Below are 15,490 nucleotides of genomic sequence, written 5' to 3'. Positions count from 1 at the left end.
GAGATTATTTCGCAAAGCGGAAGTCCGATATTGGGTTGTCTACCTTGAACGGCGGGTTATATGGTGGTGCAATTCACTATTTTATATGAAAACTACCTAACTCTAAGCTGGAAGATTGCCTTCTACTTGGGAGTCGATTTTTAAACAAACACATGTATGATTCGTTTATTTTAAAACCTTCTCATGGTTGCCATTTCCTCATTACACAAATAATTGCACAAATAAAAAGGCAAAAATAAAATCAGAGCACTTGTAGCAGACGAATTTTGATACATAAATCAAAAGTTTTTAAACTATTTAAATACCTAATTTTGCAACAGTGAAAATATAAAAAACAAACGGTTTTAAATTTTGTATTTCATCACCTTTCGATTCATGCCAAGACTGACTGAAAATTGTGAAAAATGAAGAATTGTCAGTATCGATACTTCTATACACCTTATCGCTATTTGTCCGCCATTACTGGATATCACGCAGGTTCCCGTAAAATTTGGACATCATAAAACATAATATCTGACACCACAGTGGAAAAGTGATTGTTGTTGACGTCAGAAGTTCAAGCGGCCGTTCAGCCGAGATTAGTGAAAGGGTGTATACACCTAATCACTATTTATTTCATTCCTGATAAACTTTTATAAGGAGACCTGTTTAAACAACTGTAAATACTTCAAACAAAATATTTTTTTACTTCAATTTTAATTTTGAAAAAGTGGATCTATATATATAGTCCAAATAATTATATGATGCCTTGAAAGGCTGTTATATTTTTTTTTTACTCCTTTCTTCGACCCGTCAAAAAAAATATTATAATAGCCTTTCAAGACTTCATAATTATTTGGACTAAAGTGGATCATACTCTATCAAAGTATTTGATTAACGCTTTCTAAAGTTTTTTCTCCCTCATCTCATTACTGATGATTTAAAAAAGAAGATGTGGTATGATTGCCAATGAGACAACTATCCACAAAAGACCAAAATGACACAAAATTAACAACTATAGGTCACCGTACGGACTTCAACAATGAGCAAAGCCCATCCCGCAGTCAGCTATAAAAGGCCCTCATAAGACAATGTAAAACAATTCAAATGAGAAAACTAACGGCCTCATTTAAGTTAAAAAATGAACGAAAAACAAATATGGACCATAATTTGCTATTGGGCTCCGTTTCCTATAACTATAGAAAAGTGATAAAATGTGAATTACTGTAAGAAAAGTTGCAACTACATCTAAAGATGCCATTATTTTTATCAACATACAAGTGTATGCTACTCTTCCCTAGAAAAAAAATTAAAATAAACGAATTTCAAAGATTCTACAACCGTATTTTAGTGTCGTTTCTCGCGTTACTTTTTGCTTCCGAAGAGCATAACGCTGACTGATTTATAGATAATCGTCACCGGCAAATTTGTAACTTTTGCTTTCAAATAACAAAGAACATCGACCAATAAGAATAGTGAGAAGAAAATGCCGAGAACTATTAGTATTTATGTAGCAGATGTAAGAACAGTGGCATGATTTTTGTGTCCGATTTCGTAACGCAATTTTTGGATGATGTAATCTGCTTTGTTGTAATAGAATTCTTAAAAACAATATGCAAATATAAACTCTCCCGAGATGTTCAAACAGGTAAATCCGAGATGATTTACATTCTTGTTTTGATCTTCGTAATAATTAAGTAAGAAAATGACGTTATCGTTATGCGTTACATTTCACACGAAACAGAAGTCCAGTTATTTATTAAAATTGTTTTTGTCCTTAAGTTCTAATCATTTCCGGTCATACGTGAAACATGTGACTAACATGTGATAACGCCATTACGGCCGGATGTACGAAATACTGGGTCTAAACATTGTTTTTGTTTCCAACGGGATGTTAGCAAACATAATCTGTAGACTTGTTTCGTCTTGTTTAAAAGAGGAAAATACAATTGTCAAAGCGATTGTGCCGGTGGTCTATTATTTTTCCTATGTGCATAATGTTACATACGATCCTGTGTGAAAATAAATGCCCAATGACTTGACAAAATCGATTTCATATTTGACAGACGTGAGAGCACACTTCGTTTTCCGATAATGACGTGAAGAGTCCTTGGAAAAATTAATCAAAATTACGTCTCTTATCATTGTACCAATGCTCGTTGGATTGATTTAACTTCAGCAGTAAATATTACTGGATATTTTAGGTGAATAAATATAATTTAATAAAAAATACATGTTAATATACCGTTACACTTGGAATGTACAAAGTTGGAATCTTTGTCACAGTTTTTAATTAATATTTTTTATTCATGTTCTGCAAACACTTATCAGAAACGCAATAAACTTGTCAAAGGAGAAGTAAACTTTTACCATGCATGACTTGAAAGGAAGTACTTTATTGATTTTAGCCCACTAAAGTAGGTTAAAATGTGGAAACCATGTAGATGGTGTACAGGTCACAAGTATCACATTGTGCCTATTTTAAAGATTTTAATTCCAAGTTAAAAGTTTTTTTCTTTACTGGATTTAAAGAATGTTACATTGCCAATGATTTGGAATAAATTGTATATAACTGGAATATCAAAACCAAATATAAATACATTTTTTTGGCTTAAACATCAAGATACAACGATTATGGTATCCTGTATCAATGAAGAAAATATGGAAAATTCTGAATAAATTGTACTAATTGTTTTCAAAACAAGCACATATTGAGGAGTTTTATATTACTGTTACATTTAAGATGGATTTTAAGAAAAAGTATACTGTTCAGATTATTTTAAGCAGATTTTGCAATAAAATAAAACTAAAAAAATGCTTTCGGTTTCTTATGGTTTCCTGTCAGGTTTAAAATTTTTTTTAATATAACATTGAAAATAGATTTTAAATATTAACATGAAGCAAGTAACACTAGTAATGGTGTTTATTTTTGCCTATTGAATTATATTGTGCAAAATAAAGAAAATAAAGATTGGTTTCCTGTTTGGTTTCATGTCACGTAAACGGTGAATCAAAATGTATTAATTTTTTCTCGAAAAACTCAATTGTTCCATTCATACTATTCTAACACCAACACAACCCACAAAATAAAAGTTAAAATTTTAGAACTTATAAAAAAGGATACAAAAAGAAACCAAAGGCCGAATACCAAATTATGGTCCATATGTAACACATAAACAAACGACAACCACTGAATTAAAGGCTCCTGACTTGGGACAGGCACATACATAAATAATGTGGCGGGGTTAAACATGTTAGCGGGATCCCAACCCTCCCCTAACCTGGGACTGGTATAACAGTACACTGTTTTTCCCCAGATTGGACTAAATAGCGATAAGGTGTATAGAAAAAACCCTGTTGTTTATAGGATTTTTAATTTAAGTCATTTTCAATTTAACAACAAACATACAAAGAATCACTATTTCCAATTTATTTTTAGTATTGGAATATTTGTTTATACTAAATTTGTTTTTATTAACAATTTAAAATTTACCTTTAAAAGGCAAAGGAGAAGGTTCAGAAAGAATCAGAAAGGGTTAAAATTGGCCCTAAATTTTTAATGTTTTTTAAATTGATCATTTCCAGAAATTTGTTCATAAACATTTCCAGAATTCTGTTCATGAACATTTCCAGAAATCTATTCATGAACATATCCAGAAATCTATCAATGAAATTTATGCTCAGATATTCAAGTTGAAAATGAGAGCTTTTTGTAAAACAGTCTGAATTTATCTGCTTTCACTTTTTGTAAATCACAAAGTGTTGTTGTCACAAAACAGAATCCCTGTAAAAATTGTCAAATGGAAATCATGGAACAATATCATATGGTTAACTAAATATGATGGAAAACAATGCTACCAAGTAATGGAGCTTTCTAGTCTCATAGGAGTTATGTTCTCAAGGTGATATTTTTGGCATTCTACAAAACAATGGATAATGTACCATTTCTCCTTTAGTTATTTCAAAATCAAATTTAAGAGCAAGCATGGTTAAGAAAATATAATGACAAAGAATATTACAAAGTTTGAAGGCTGTTTGCTAAATGGTCTCTTGAGTAACAATGTACCACCCTTTTGATTTGAAAATTTTAATGTTACTGCACTTTGTAAATAAAACTCCTTTAAAACCATTTGACAAAATGCTCTCATACTTGGTAGTTTTGTTCTTTATCAATGTTTACCCATAAAGAACTGTCATTTCTATCTTACCATTTTGGAAAGGAGCTATGTGACTTTAACTAATTTTTCGAGTATTGTAATAAAATCACCGTACTATCTGCTAATGAATGCAACTTCTCTGAAATCATTTTACAAAATGCTCTCATACTTGTTAGGATTGTTTGCCTCCATGTTTAGTTAACCACAGTGTACCATAATTTTTTACTTGGCCATTTATATAGGAGTAAAGGGTCAATTAACAAATTCTGACTAATGTACCACAATGACATATGGTGACCAACTATTTAATTCCTTATTTATGCAGCCTATGGTACAATTTGCAACAGTAGCAACTTTGTTCTTAAAAGAGTCTATATGCATGATTTGTATATATGAAATATGATTTTTATTTTTTAAATTATTTATACCACTGACAATGACTAAGGTATCACATGACATTCTGTATTTACTTTTTACAGACTGGAAGAAATCATAAGATGGCAGTAAGTAAACCTGCCCCTGGAGTTATAAGAAAATTAGATGAAGTAGTTGTTAATAGAATAGCAGCAGGGGAAGTTATTCAGAGACCTGCAAATGCATTAAAAGAAATGATAGAAAATAGGTAGGTGAAAAGTAAGAAGATGTGGTATGGTTGCCAATAAGAAAACTCTCCATCAGAGACCAAATGGAAATTTACAATTATAGGCCTAGGTCTATGTACGGCCTTCAACAATTATCTTTTAAAAAATCTTTCACAATCACAGAGTAGAAATGGTCCTGTCAGTTTTAGAACTCAGTGGTGGATCTAGGATTTCAGAAAGGGGGCTGGCAATGACCTAGTGTTCTATAGTTCAGTGAAAAAAAGAGGTCACACTTAACTCCAAAACATACAAATGAACTTGAATTAAAAAACCATACAAGACTATCAAAGGCCAGAGGCTCCTGACTTGGGAATCCCGCAAAAAATATTTAATGCACACAATTAACATGATAACTAATATTTGTTTCAAGGTGCAAATTTAAATGTTCCTGCAGGGCTTATCTATCCATGATTTACTGCCTGTTCAGCCTTATTTCCAATGAAAATAGGCTGTGATTCCCTTCAAACATTTTCCTACTAAAAAATTGCAAAACTACTTTGATCATCTGTAAGCATGGTAAGGGCATGGCAAATTTCTTTCAAAATATAATTTGCAATTGTTTTGAATATATATATAAACTATTGATGCATCGGTATGTATTATCTGATAACTACGGCATATATACCAATATACAAACAATGTATCTTATAAACTCAGTGGACCTCAAATGCCTTCTGATTCATTGTGAGGGATTTTAGGGAAGGAGAGGTAGGAGCCATATTTCAGATCCAACCCTCTAAATCTTAGAAGTGTAAATTTTTTGTCAAACAATCCAAATTTTGAATGGTTATTTCCATGTTATTTGTTCAGAAAAGTACTAATTAAAAGAACAACATAACTTATTTTTTTTCATTTTGAAAGGTTTCAGGTTCAAAATTAAATTTCACACTTGAGACAGCAAACACTTATACTCATGTATTGTAATCTTAGCAAAAAACCTGTTGTGTCTAGTATATGTAAGGGTAAACTAAATGAAAAATAGATGGCAGTACACCTGGTTACATCATTTATTAGAGTTAATTTGAATAAGGAAACAAAAGAGAACAAGTTGAACTGACAGTTGTCTTAATATCCAAATTTTCTGATATTTTAAAAATGTTTGATAGATTATTTTTCTTTTACATGCTAAATGTAAAAGTATTCACACCAATTTGGAACATCAGCTTCTATTCTTTTCAGTTTGGATGCCAAGTCTACATCCATTCAAGTAACAGTTAAGCAAGGAGGATTAAAACTGCTACAGATACAAGATAATGGATCAGGTGTAAGGGTATGTATAACAGTAAAACAAGGAGGATTAAAACTCCTACAGATACAGGATAATGGACCAGGTGTTAGGGTATGTATAACAGTAAAACAAGGAGGATTAAAACTCCTACAGATACAGGATAATGGACCAGGTGTTAGGGTATGTATAACAGTAAAACAAGGAGGATTAAAACTCCTACAGATATAAGATAATGGACCAGGTGTTAGGGTACCTGCTGATAAGTTCTTATTTATAAATGTGAAAGACTGTTTTTCATTTTTGTAGAAGGAAGATATGGAAATTGTATGTGAGAGATTTACTACAAGTAAATTACAGAAATTTGAAGATTTGAATTCCATAGCAACATATGGTTTCCGTGGTGAAGCTCTAGCTAGTATCAGCCATGTTGCCCATGTGACAATAACAACTAGAACAGCTGATTCAAAATGTGCTTATAAGTATGTTATTACTGCATATCTTCAATAGGCATTATCATATGTATGACAACTTTTTATTTCCCCCCCCCCTCAATTTTGGTGAAACAACCTGCTTTTGTTCTGTCTGTCACAGTCATTCTCCATGCAGAATCCCTCGATATAAGATAAACATTGAATTGGACATTAAAGCACCATATGAGGTTAAGTAACTCATCTTTATATTTAAACTTTAATTCACAATGTGGGGATATTCATCTAGATTAGTGGACAGTTATACTCAATGATGATTTTATTAACATTGGTATTATTGATATGTTGATCTTTTCTTTAGGGGCATGTATTCAGATGGAAAGTTAAAGGAACCAGTGAAGCCTTGTGCTGGAAATGTTGGAACACAAATAACAGTAAGTTTTCTGTTGAAAATGCTTGTACATCTTTTGAAATACAGTTTGGTATTTGATGAAAGGTTTCATTTTTCTGATGTTCTAGATTGAAGTGATGTTTTCATGATATTTTTTTTCTAATTTTCTGATATATAAAAGGCCATTTACGGAGTATACTTCAAATAATGTGTCATTTATTCTTAAACTCATTTTTATGGCCCATTGATTTACGTTGCATTTGGTGATTAGACCCATTTCTAAACTACCTTATAAATATGTGAAAACTCATGAGTGGCCCTTATAAAACAGCATCGTCCCCATTGTATACTTGCAAACTAAATTTTGTTAAGTTGGAAGGGATATGTCAGTAAAACCATGTCTTAGTTGAAAAAAAAAAATAATCCTGATCTAAGATGATAAAGGGGAGATAATCAAATGTTCTTACTCCCATTTTACAATATAAGTCCAATCAAACCTCAAACTAATTGCAACAGATTTTTTTTCGTGGTTCTAATCTATAGCATTAAGCCCCAAATATACACAGTAAAATATTTCTTAAAATATAGCTTGAGGAAAACAAAAAAAAAAATGTTATGGGTATTTTGATTTTTTTTGCACATTTTTCAGTGAAGAAATTGCTTTGTGACCATTTTGAAAAAATAATGTGAAAATTTGATATTGTTTGTATCTGTAATTTATATTTTTTCTTCATCTACCTTGTTTAAAAAAACACTTTAAAACACAAAAAGAAGAATATATGCTTAATTATTTTTATTAAATTTTAGATTCTTTACCTTGACATGTTGAAAAATATAATAAATGGTCAACTAATAAATTACAAAATCTAGATTGAAGCTTAATAAAAGATATGAAAACACAATTTTACTAAGTTCACTCATGGTTCTAGTTGTATTAAACACAATCTTTTTATATTATCATCAGTTACACAGACATTTCTATATATATTGTATAGGATAATAATGATGCTACAACAGTGCTAATGCTTGTTTTGGGTTTTTCAATGCACCTGTCCTGTGATTTTGTTTCCTGGTTTCCTCTTTATCATACAGATATTATTATGGCAAGTGCTAATGTTGAAAAACTCATGAGTGACATATGTTTATGTTTTATCATTATTAGCCAAGATCTTGTATATTATATTGTATATTTTGAATATGTAGGTAGAAGATTTATTTTACAATATCACAACAAGGAGGAAAGCATTAAAGAGTCCTTCAGATGAGCATGCTAAGGTGGTAGAAGTTGTCAGCAGGTAATTTTTATTTTATTATCTTAGTTGATATATATTACAGACATAAAAATGTTAATCCTTAAACTCGTTTCTTTAGATTTTAACCTTTGCTGCTTTTTTAATCTCGATCATTAAATTACCAAGTATAAATTAACAAAATGTTCGGAAGAATTTGAATAGAAACCAGCAAGGAAAATCTCTTAACTCTTAATGCCTTGTTTCAAAAATTCCTATAGGGAACATATATAACATCATTGTAGTAATAAACCGTTTTTGAATGGTTTCTTATAACTTAATCTTAATAAAAGATAAGGGTATGATAAAAAACAAAATGTCATACATGTGCACCCTGCGTTGGACAATGCAATGTTTTATAGGAACTTCTTTCACGACTAAAACTGTACCTCTTTTACTAAGAAGTTCCAAAATTTTTCCAATTAGAATGGAAAGCTCATATGAACCACTGCTATTTTTTTGAAAGCTGAAAATATAGGGTTGTGCAGCATTTTTCCAACATTTATAAACCTCAAACTTTCAAAGATTTTATAAACTTATACTAAATCTCTGTACTACCACTACCTTCAGATTTGGTCCACTTTAGAATTTAAGTTGCCGCTAATTATGTTTATCTAGCTTGGAAACATTCCCAAGTTATGTCTCTATAAGAGGATACATAGTGATCATATCTGGGAACCAGTATGTAAGCAAAACAAACTATCTATGAATATTAAATATCTCCCAAAAAAGGTGTGTTTTGAGAAGCAGTTTTTTTTTTACATACTGCTTAAATTTGGGTTTTTGACCGTATGAAAACACCCAATAACAACATTCATCACATCTTTGAGTTTCAATGACTTCTTTACAATTCAAATAACATATGAATTTACTTTGCATACAAAGCTTTAGGTAAAACTATGTATACCGTAAACTCTGAATTTATGTCGAGTCATCATAGGGCAGGCCATGGATTGCGCAAATACTCACCACACTGCTATGAATATGAGCTAATCATGTTTAAAAAGTAAAATAAAGTTTTAAGATTATTTTATAAAGGATATATATAGTTGTGACATGTAATGTATTTTTATACCCCCGCTTTAAAAAAAGGGGGGTATACTGTTTTACCTCTGTCTGTCAGTCCGTCCGTCAGTCCTTCAGTCCGTCCGTCAGTCCGTCCGTCAGTCAGTCCGTCCCATGAAACTTTCGTCACATTTTTCTCAGGAACTACACATCCACCCTTTCTGTGATTTGGTATCAACATTTATATATGTCAGCCATACCGTGTGATGTGTTTTCAGATTCATCATTTATCGACTTCCTGTTTACCGAACACTTGTATGATTTTACACATGATAGCCAAGTTGAAAATTTTCGTCACATTTTTCTCAGGAACTACAATACAAGGCTTTCTGAAATTTGGTTTCAGGATTTATATAAGTCAGCTATACCGTGTGATGCGTTTTCAGATTCATCACTCGACAACTTCCTGTTTACCGAACACTTGCATATTTTTACACTATTAATATTATCCACTTGCGGCGGGGGTATCATCAGTGAGCAGTAGCTCACACTTTCACTTGTTTTAATTTTTTTTTTACAGATATGCAGTTCACAATAGTGGTGTAGGATTTACAGTCAAAAAGGTAGTAGATGTTACTAACCATCAGCAAGGAATGAAATGTAGTCACTTATTATTAAGTTCTTTCACTTACCCTTAATGGGCTGTAAAGATTACAGATTAAGTCAATATGTTAGCCTATCTTTCTTTAAAAAAAGCAGGGTTTTGATTAATTATGGGTCATATGATTCGATTTAGATATTGAATTAACTGAATAAAGAATATGATAGGTTCTAAGTTAACTGAATAAAGAATATGATAGGTTCTAAGTTAACTCACAGAATAAAGAATATGATAGGTTCTAAGTTAACTCACAGAATAAAGAATATGATAGGTTCTAAGTTAACTCACAGAATAAAGAATATGATAGGTTCTAAGTTAACTCACAGAATAAAGAATATGATAGGTTCTAAGTTAACTCACAGAATAAAGAATATGATAGGTTCTAAGTTAACTCACAGAATAAAGAATATGATAGGTTCTAAGTTAACTCACAGAATAAAGAATATGATAGGTTCTAAGTTAACTGATCAGAAAAATTTATAAATTGATAGAACTGCTATTGTATATTAATGTAAGGCGATTCAATGGTATACATCTGTGAGAAGGAAACCCACCAACAAAAAACCAACATGACATCTATTGGTAATGAACGGTAGAAACCCAACCAACAAAAAACAAACATGACATCTATTGGTAATGAACGGTAGAAACCCAACCAACAAAAAACAAACATGACATCTATTGGTAATGAACGGTAGAAACCCAACCAACAAAAAACAAACATGACATCTATTGGTAATGAACGGTAGAAACCCAACCAACAAAAAACAAACATGACATCTATTGGTAATGAATGGTAGAAACCCACCAACAAAAAACAAAACATGACATCTATTGGTAATGAACGGTAGAAACCCAACCAACAAAAAACAAACATGACATCTATTGGTAATGAACGGTAGAAACCCAACCAACAAAAAACAAACATGACATCTATTGGTAATGAACGGTAGAAACCCAACCAACAAAAAACAAACATGACATCTATTGGTAATGAACGGTAGAAACCCAACCAACAAAAAACAAACATGACATCTATTGGTAATGAATGGTAGAAACCCAACCAACAAAAAACAAACATGACATCTATTGGTAATGAATGGTAGAAACCCACCAACAAAAAACAAACATGACATCTATTGGTAATGAACGGTAGAAACCCAACCAACAAAAAACAAACATGACATCTATTGGTAATGAATGGTAGAAACCCAACCAACAAAAAACAAACATGACATCTATTGGTAATGAATGGTAGAAACCCACCAACAAAAAACAAACATGACATCTATTGGTAATGAACGGTAGAAACCCAACCAACAAAAAACAAACATGACATCTATTGGTAATGAATGGTAGAAACCCACCAACAAAAAACAAACATGACATCTATTGGTAATGAACGGTAGAAACCCAACCAACAAAAAACAAACATGACATCTATTGGTAATGAACGGTAGAAACCCAACCAACAAAAAACAAACATGACATCTATTGGTAATGAATGGTAGAAACCCACCAACAAAAAACAAACATGACATCTATTGGTAATGAATGGTAGAAACCCAACCAACAAAAAACAAACATGACATCTATTGGTAATGAATGGTAGAAACCCACCAACAAAAAACAAACATGACATCTATTGGTAATGAATGGTAGAAACCCAACCAACAAAAAACAAACATGACATCTATTGGTAATGAATGGTAGAAACCCACCAACAAAAAACAAACATGACATCTATTGGTAATGAATGGTAGAAACCCACCAACAAAAAACAAACATGACATCTTTTGGTAATGAATGGTAGAAACCCACCAACAAAAAACAAACATGACATCTATTGGTAATGAATGGTAGAAACCCACCAACAAAAAACAAACATGACATCTATTGGTAATGAATGGTAGAAACCCACCAACAAAAAACAAACATGACATCTATTGGTAATGAATGGTAGAAACCCACCAACAAAAAACAAACATGACATCTATTGGTAATGAATGGTAGAAACCCAACCAACAAAAAAACAAACATGACATCTATTGGTAATGAATGGTAGAAACCCACCAACAAAAAACAAACATGACATCTATTGGTAATGAATGGTAGAAACCCACCAACAAAAAACAAATATGACATCTATTGTTAATGAACGGTAGAAACCCAACCAACAAAAAACCAAACATGACATCTATTGGTAATGAATGGTAGAAACCCACCAACAAAAAAACAAATATGACATCTATTGGTAATGAATGGTAGAAACCCAACCAACAAAAAAAACAAACATGACATCTATTGGTAATGAATAGTAGAAACCCAACCAACAAAAAAACAAACATGACATCTATTGGTAATGAATGGTAGAAACCCACCAACAAAAAAACAAACATGACATCTATTGGTAATGAATGGTAGAAACCCAACCAACAAAAAAACAAACATGACATCTATTGGTAATGAACGGTAGAAACCCACCAACAAAAAAACAAACATGACATCTATTGGTAATGAATGGTAGAAACCCAACCAACAAAAAAACAAACATGACATCTATTGGTAATGAACGGTAGAAACCCAACCAACAAAAAAACAAACATGACATCTATTGGTAATGAACGGTAGAAACCCAACCAACAAAAAACAAATATGACATCTATTGTTAATGAACGGTAGAAACCCAACCAACAAAAAAACAAACATGACATCTATTGGTAATGAACTGTAGAAACCAACCAACAAAAAAACAAACATGACATCTATTGTTAATGAACGGTAGAAACCCAACCAACAAAAAAACAAACATGACATCTATTGGTAATGAACGGTAGAAACCCAACCAACAAAAAAACAAACATGACATCTATTGTTAATGAACGGTAGAAACCCAACCAACAAAAAAACAAACATGACATCTATTGGTAATGAACGGTAGAAACCCACCAACAAAAAAACAAACATGACATCTATTGTTAATGAACGGTAGAAACCCAACCAACAAAAAAACAAACATGACATCTATTGGTAATGAACGGTATGTGAAGCACTGAATCATTTCAAGTCTATTCAAAACATGGAACAGAAACTACACAAATATTTATCAGCCTACCATATTCTTAAAACGGTCACTCACAAATTTTTTGACTTGATTAGGCGAAGACAATTTTGTATAGATAATATTAACAAAGTTGAAATGCCTATTCTAGCATGGAGACAGTACAGCAGATGTAAGAACACCAGTTAATTCTTCACCTGTGGACAACATCAGGACAATATTTGGTCCATCTATTGCCAAGTAAGTCACTTTACTGTATTAATGTCAACTCTATGTACTGTAAATTCAGAAATTATTGCGATGTTTTTATTATTCCAAAAAATGTGACAGGGTTATAATTGCAATGATTTAAACTTGCGTTATGAAATTCTTTATATGAATTAAACAGGATTTTTCTCAATATTGCACAAATTTAAATCACATTTTAGTCTAAAGTTACATAATTGCAATAATAAATGCACACAATAATATCTAAATTTACAGTATCTCAAATTTCATATCTTGTCAGGAAGGTTGGTATTGATTTTGGAAGTTTTGGTCCCAACATTTTAGGAATAAGGGGCAAAAAAGGGCCCAAATAAGCATTTTCTTGGTTTTCGCACTATAACTTTAGTTTAAGTTAATAGAAATCTATGAAATTTTGACACAAGGTTTATGACCACAAAAGAAAGGTTGGGATTGATTTTGGGAGTTTTGGTTTCAACAGTGTAGGAATTAGGGGCCAAAAAAGGGCCCAAATAAGCATTATTCTTGGTTTTCGCACAATAACTTTAGTTTAAGTAAATAGAAAATAATGAAATTTAAACATAATGTTTATGACCACAAAAGGAAGGTTGGTATTGATTTTGGGAGTTAAGGTCCCAACAGTTTAGGAATTAGGGGCCAAAAAGGGACCCAAATAAGCATTTTTCTTGGTTTTGGCACCATAACGTTAGTATAAGTAAATAGAAATCTATGAAATTTAAACACAAGGTTTATGACCATAAAAGGAAGGTTGGTAATGATTTTGGGAGTTTTGGTCCCAACAGTTTAGGAATAAGGGGCCTAAAGGGTCCAAAATTAAACTTTGTTTGATTTCATCAAAATTGAATAATTGGGGTTCTTTGATATGCCGAATCTAACTGTGTATGTAGATTTTTAACTTTTGGTCCCGTTTTCAAATTGGTCTACATTAAGGTCCAAAGGGTCCAAAATTAAACTTCGTTTGATTTTGACAAAAAATTAATCGGTTGGGTTCTTTGATATGCTGAATCTAAAAATGTACTTAGATTCTTGATTATCTGCCCAGTTTTCAAGTTGGTCCAAATCGGGGTCCAAAATTAAACTTTGTTTGATTTCATCAAAAATTGAATAAATGGGGTTCTTTGATATCCCAATTCTAACTGTGTATGTAGATTCCTCATTTTTGGTCTTGTTTTCAAATTGGTCTACATTAAAGTCCAAAGGGTCCAAAATTAAACTTAGTTTGATTTTAACAAAAATTGAAATCTTGGGGTTCTTTGATATGCTGAATCCAAACATGTACTTAGATTTTTGATTATGGGCCCAGTTTTCAAGTTGGTCCAAATCAGGATCTAAAATTATTATATTAAGTTTTGTGCAATAGCAAGTCTTTTCAATTGCACAGTATTGCGCAATGGCAAGAAATATCTTATTGCAAAATATTGTGAAATAGCAATTTTGTTTTTAATTAGAGTTATCTTTCTTTGTCCAGAATAGTAAGCAAGAAATATCTAATTGTAAGATTTTTTTTTATTTGGAGTTATCTTTCTTTGTCCAGAATCAACTTAAATCTTTGTTATATATACAATATACAATGTATATATTCACTTTTTACTACCAACTGATAAATTAAAATAATCTTTACCATTCAGTGATAACAAGCATTTTTTTTACATCTTAATATTTTATGATGTATTTAAATGAGTAGTAATTGTTGCAAACTCCATCAGAAATTTTAATTGAGATTAGTTTTGGAATAAGGGAAAGGGGGATGTGATTAAAAAAATTGGGTTCAATTTTCTCATTTGAAATTTCATAAATAAAAAGAAAATTTCTTCAAACATTTTTTTGAGAGGAATAATATTCAACAGCATAGTGAATTGCTCTAAGAGAAAACAAAAAAAATAATTTCATTAGAACACATTCATTCTGTGTCAGAAACCTATGCTGTGTCAACTATTTAATCACAATCCAAATTTAGAGCTGAATCCAGCTTGAATGTTATGTCCATACTTGCCCCAACGGTTCAGGGTTCAACCTCTGCGGTCGTATAAAGCTACGCCCTGCGGAGCATCTGGTTTTATGAGTAGAACTAAGCGGCTTCCCATTATCGATTTTAAACCAATGGAGAAATAATGAATTGATTATTTGGTACAATTATTTTAGTTTTAACTTGTATAGAATGATTTCCATTAAACATATCCTAGTTATCTCCCTTTACATACTTAAACAAACCTGTCAAGTGTCAAATCATCATTACGGTTGTTATCATGCTATTTAAATCACTGAGACATTTGATTGTTCTCAATACACATATTAAGTTAATTTAGGCTGACAAAAGGTCATCTCGCCTCTATTTATTTGTTTACTTTTAGCTAATTGTTTTAGTGCAACAATATTAGAGGAAAATTCCATACACCTGTTAACT

The 15,490-nt window shown here is 31.6% G+C and overlaps 1 protein-coding gene across 1 annotated transcript in view; it reads left to right on the top strand.

Moving 5' to 3' along the window:
* Positions 1-32: 32 nt before the first annotated feature.
* LOC134706280 (DNA mismatch repair protein Mlh1-like) overlaps positions 33-15,490 on the top strand; it is a 149,169-nt gene continuing 133,711 nt past the window's right edge. The window contains exons 1-8 of the mRNA XM_063565058.1: positions 33-154; positions 4,616-4,758; positions 5,957-6,047; positions 6,312-6,484; positions 6,795-6,867; positions 8,028-8,119; positions 9,699-9,741; positions 12,992-13,080. Of these exons, the coding sequence (XP_063421128.1) occupies positions 4,634-4,758; positions 5,957-6,047; positions 6,312-6,484; positions 6,795-6,867; positions 8,028-8,119; positions 9,699-9,741; positions 12,992-13,080 (686 nt within the window). The 5' untranslated portion in view covers positions 33-154; positions 4,616-4,633. The remainder of the gene's footprint in view (positions 155-4,615; positions 4,759-5,956; positions 6,048-6,311; positions 6,485-6,794; positions 6,868-8,027; positions 8,120-9,698; positions 9,742-12,991; positions 13,081-15,490) is intronic.

Source organism: Mytilus trossulus, chromosome 2 (assembly GCF_036588685.1).
Source record: "Mytilus trossulus isolate FHL-02 chromosome 2, PNRI_Mtr1.1.1.hap1, whole genome shotgun sequence".
Classification (NCBI taxonomy): domain Eukaryota; kingdom Metazoa; phylum Mollusca; class Bivalvia; order Mytilida; family Mytilidae; genus Mytilus; species Mytilus trossulus.
The sequence above is the reverse complement of the archived record's forward strand: the minus strand, read 5'-3'. Positions and strand labels throughout refer to the sequence as shown.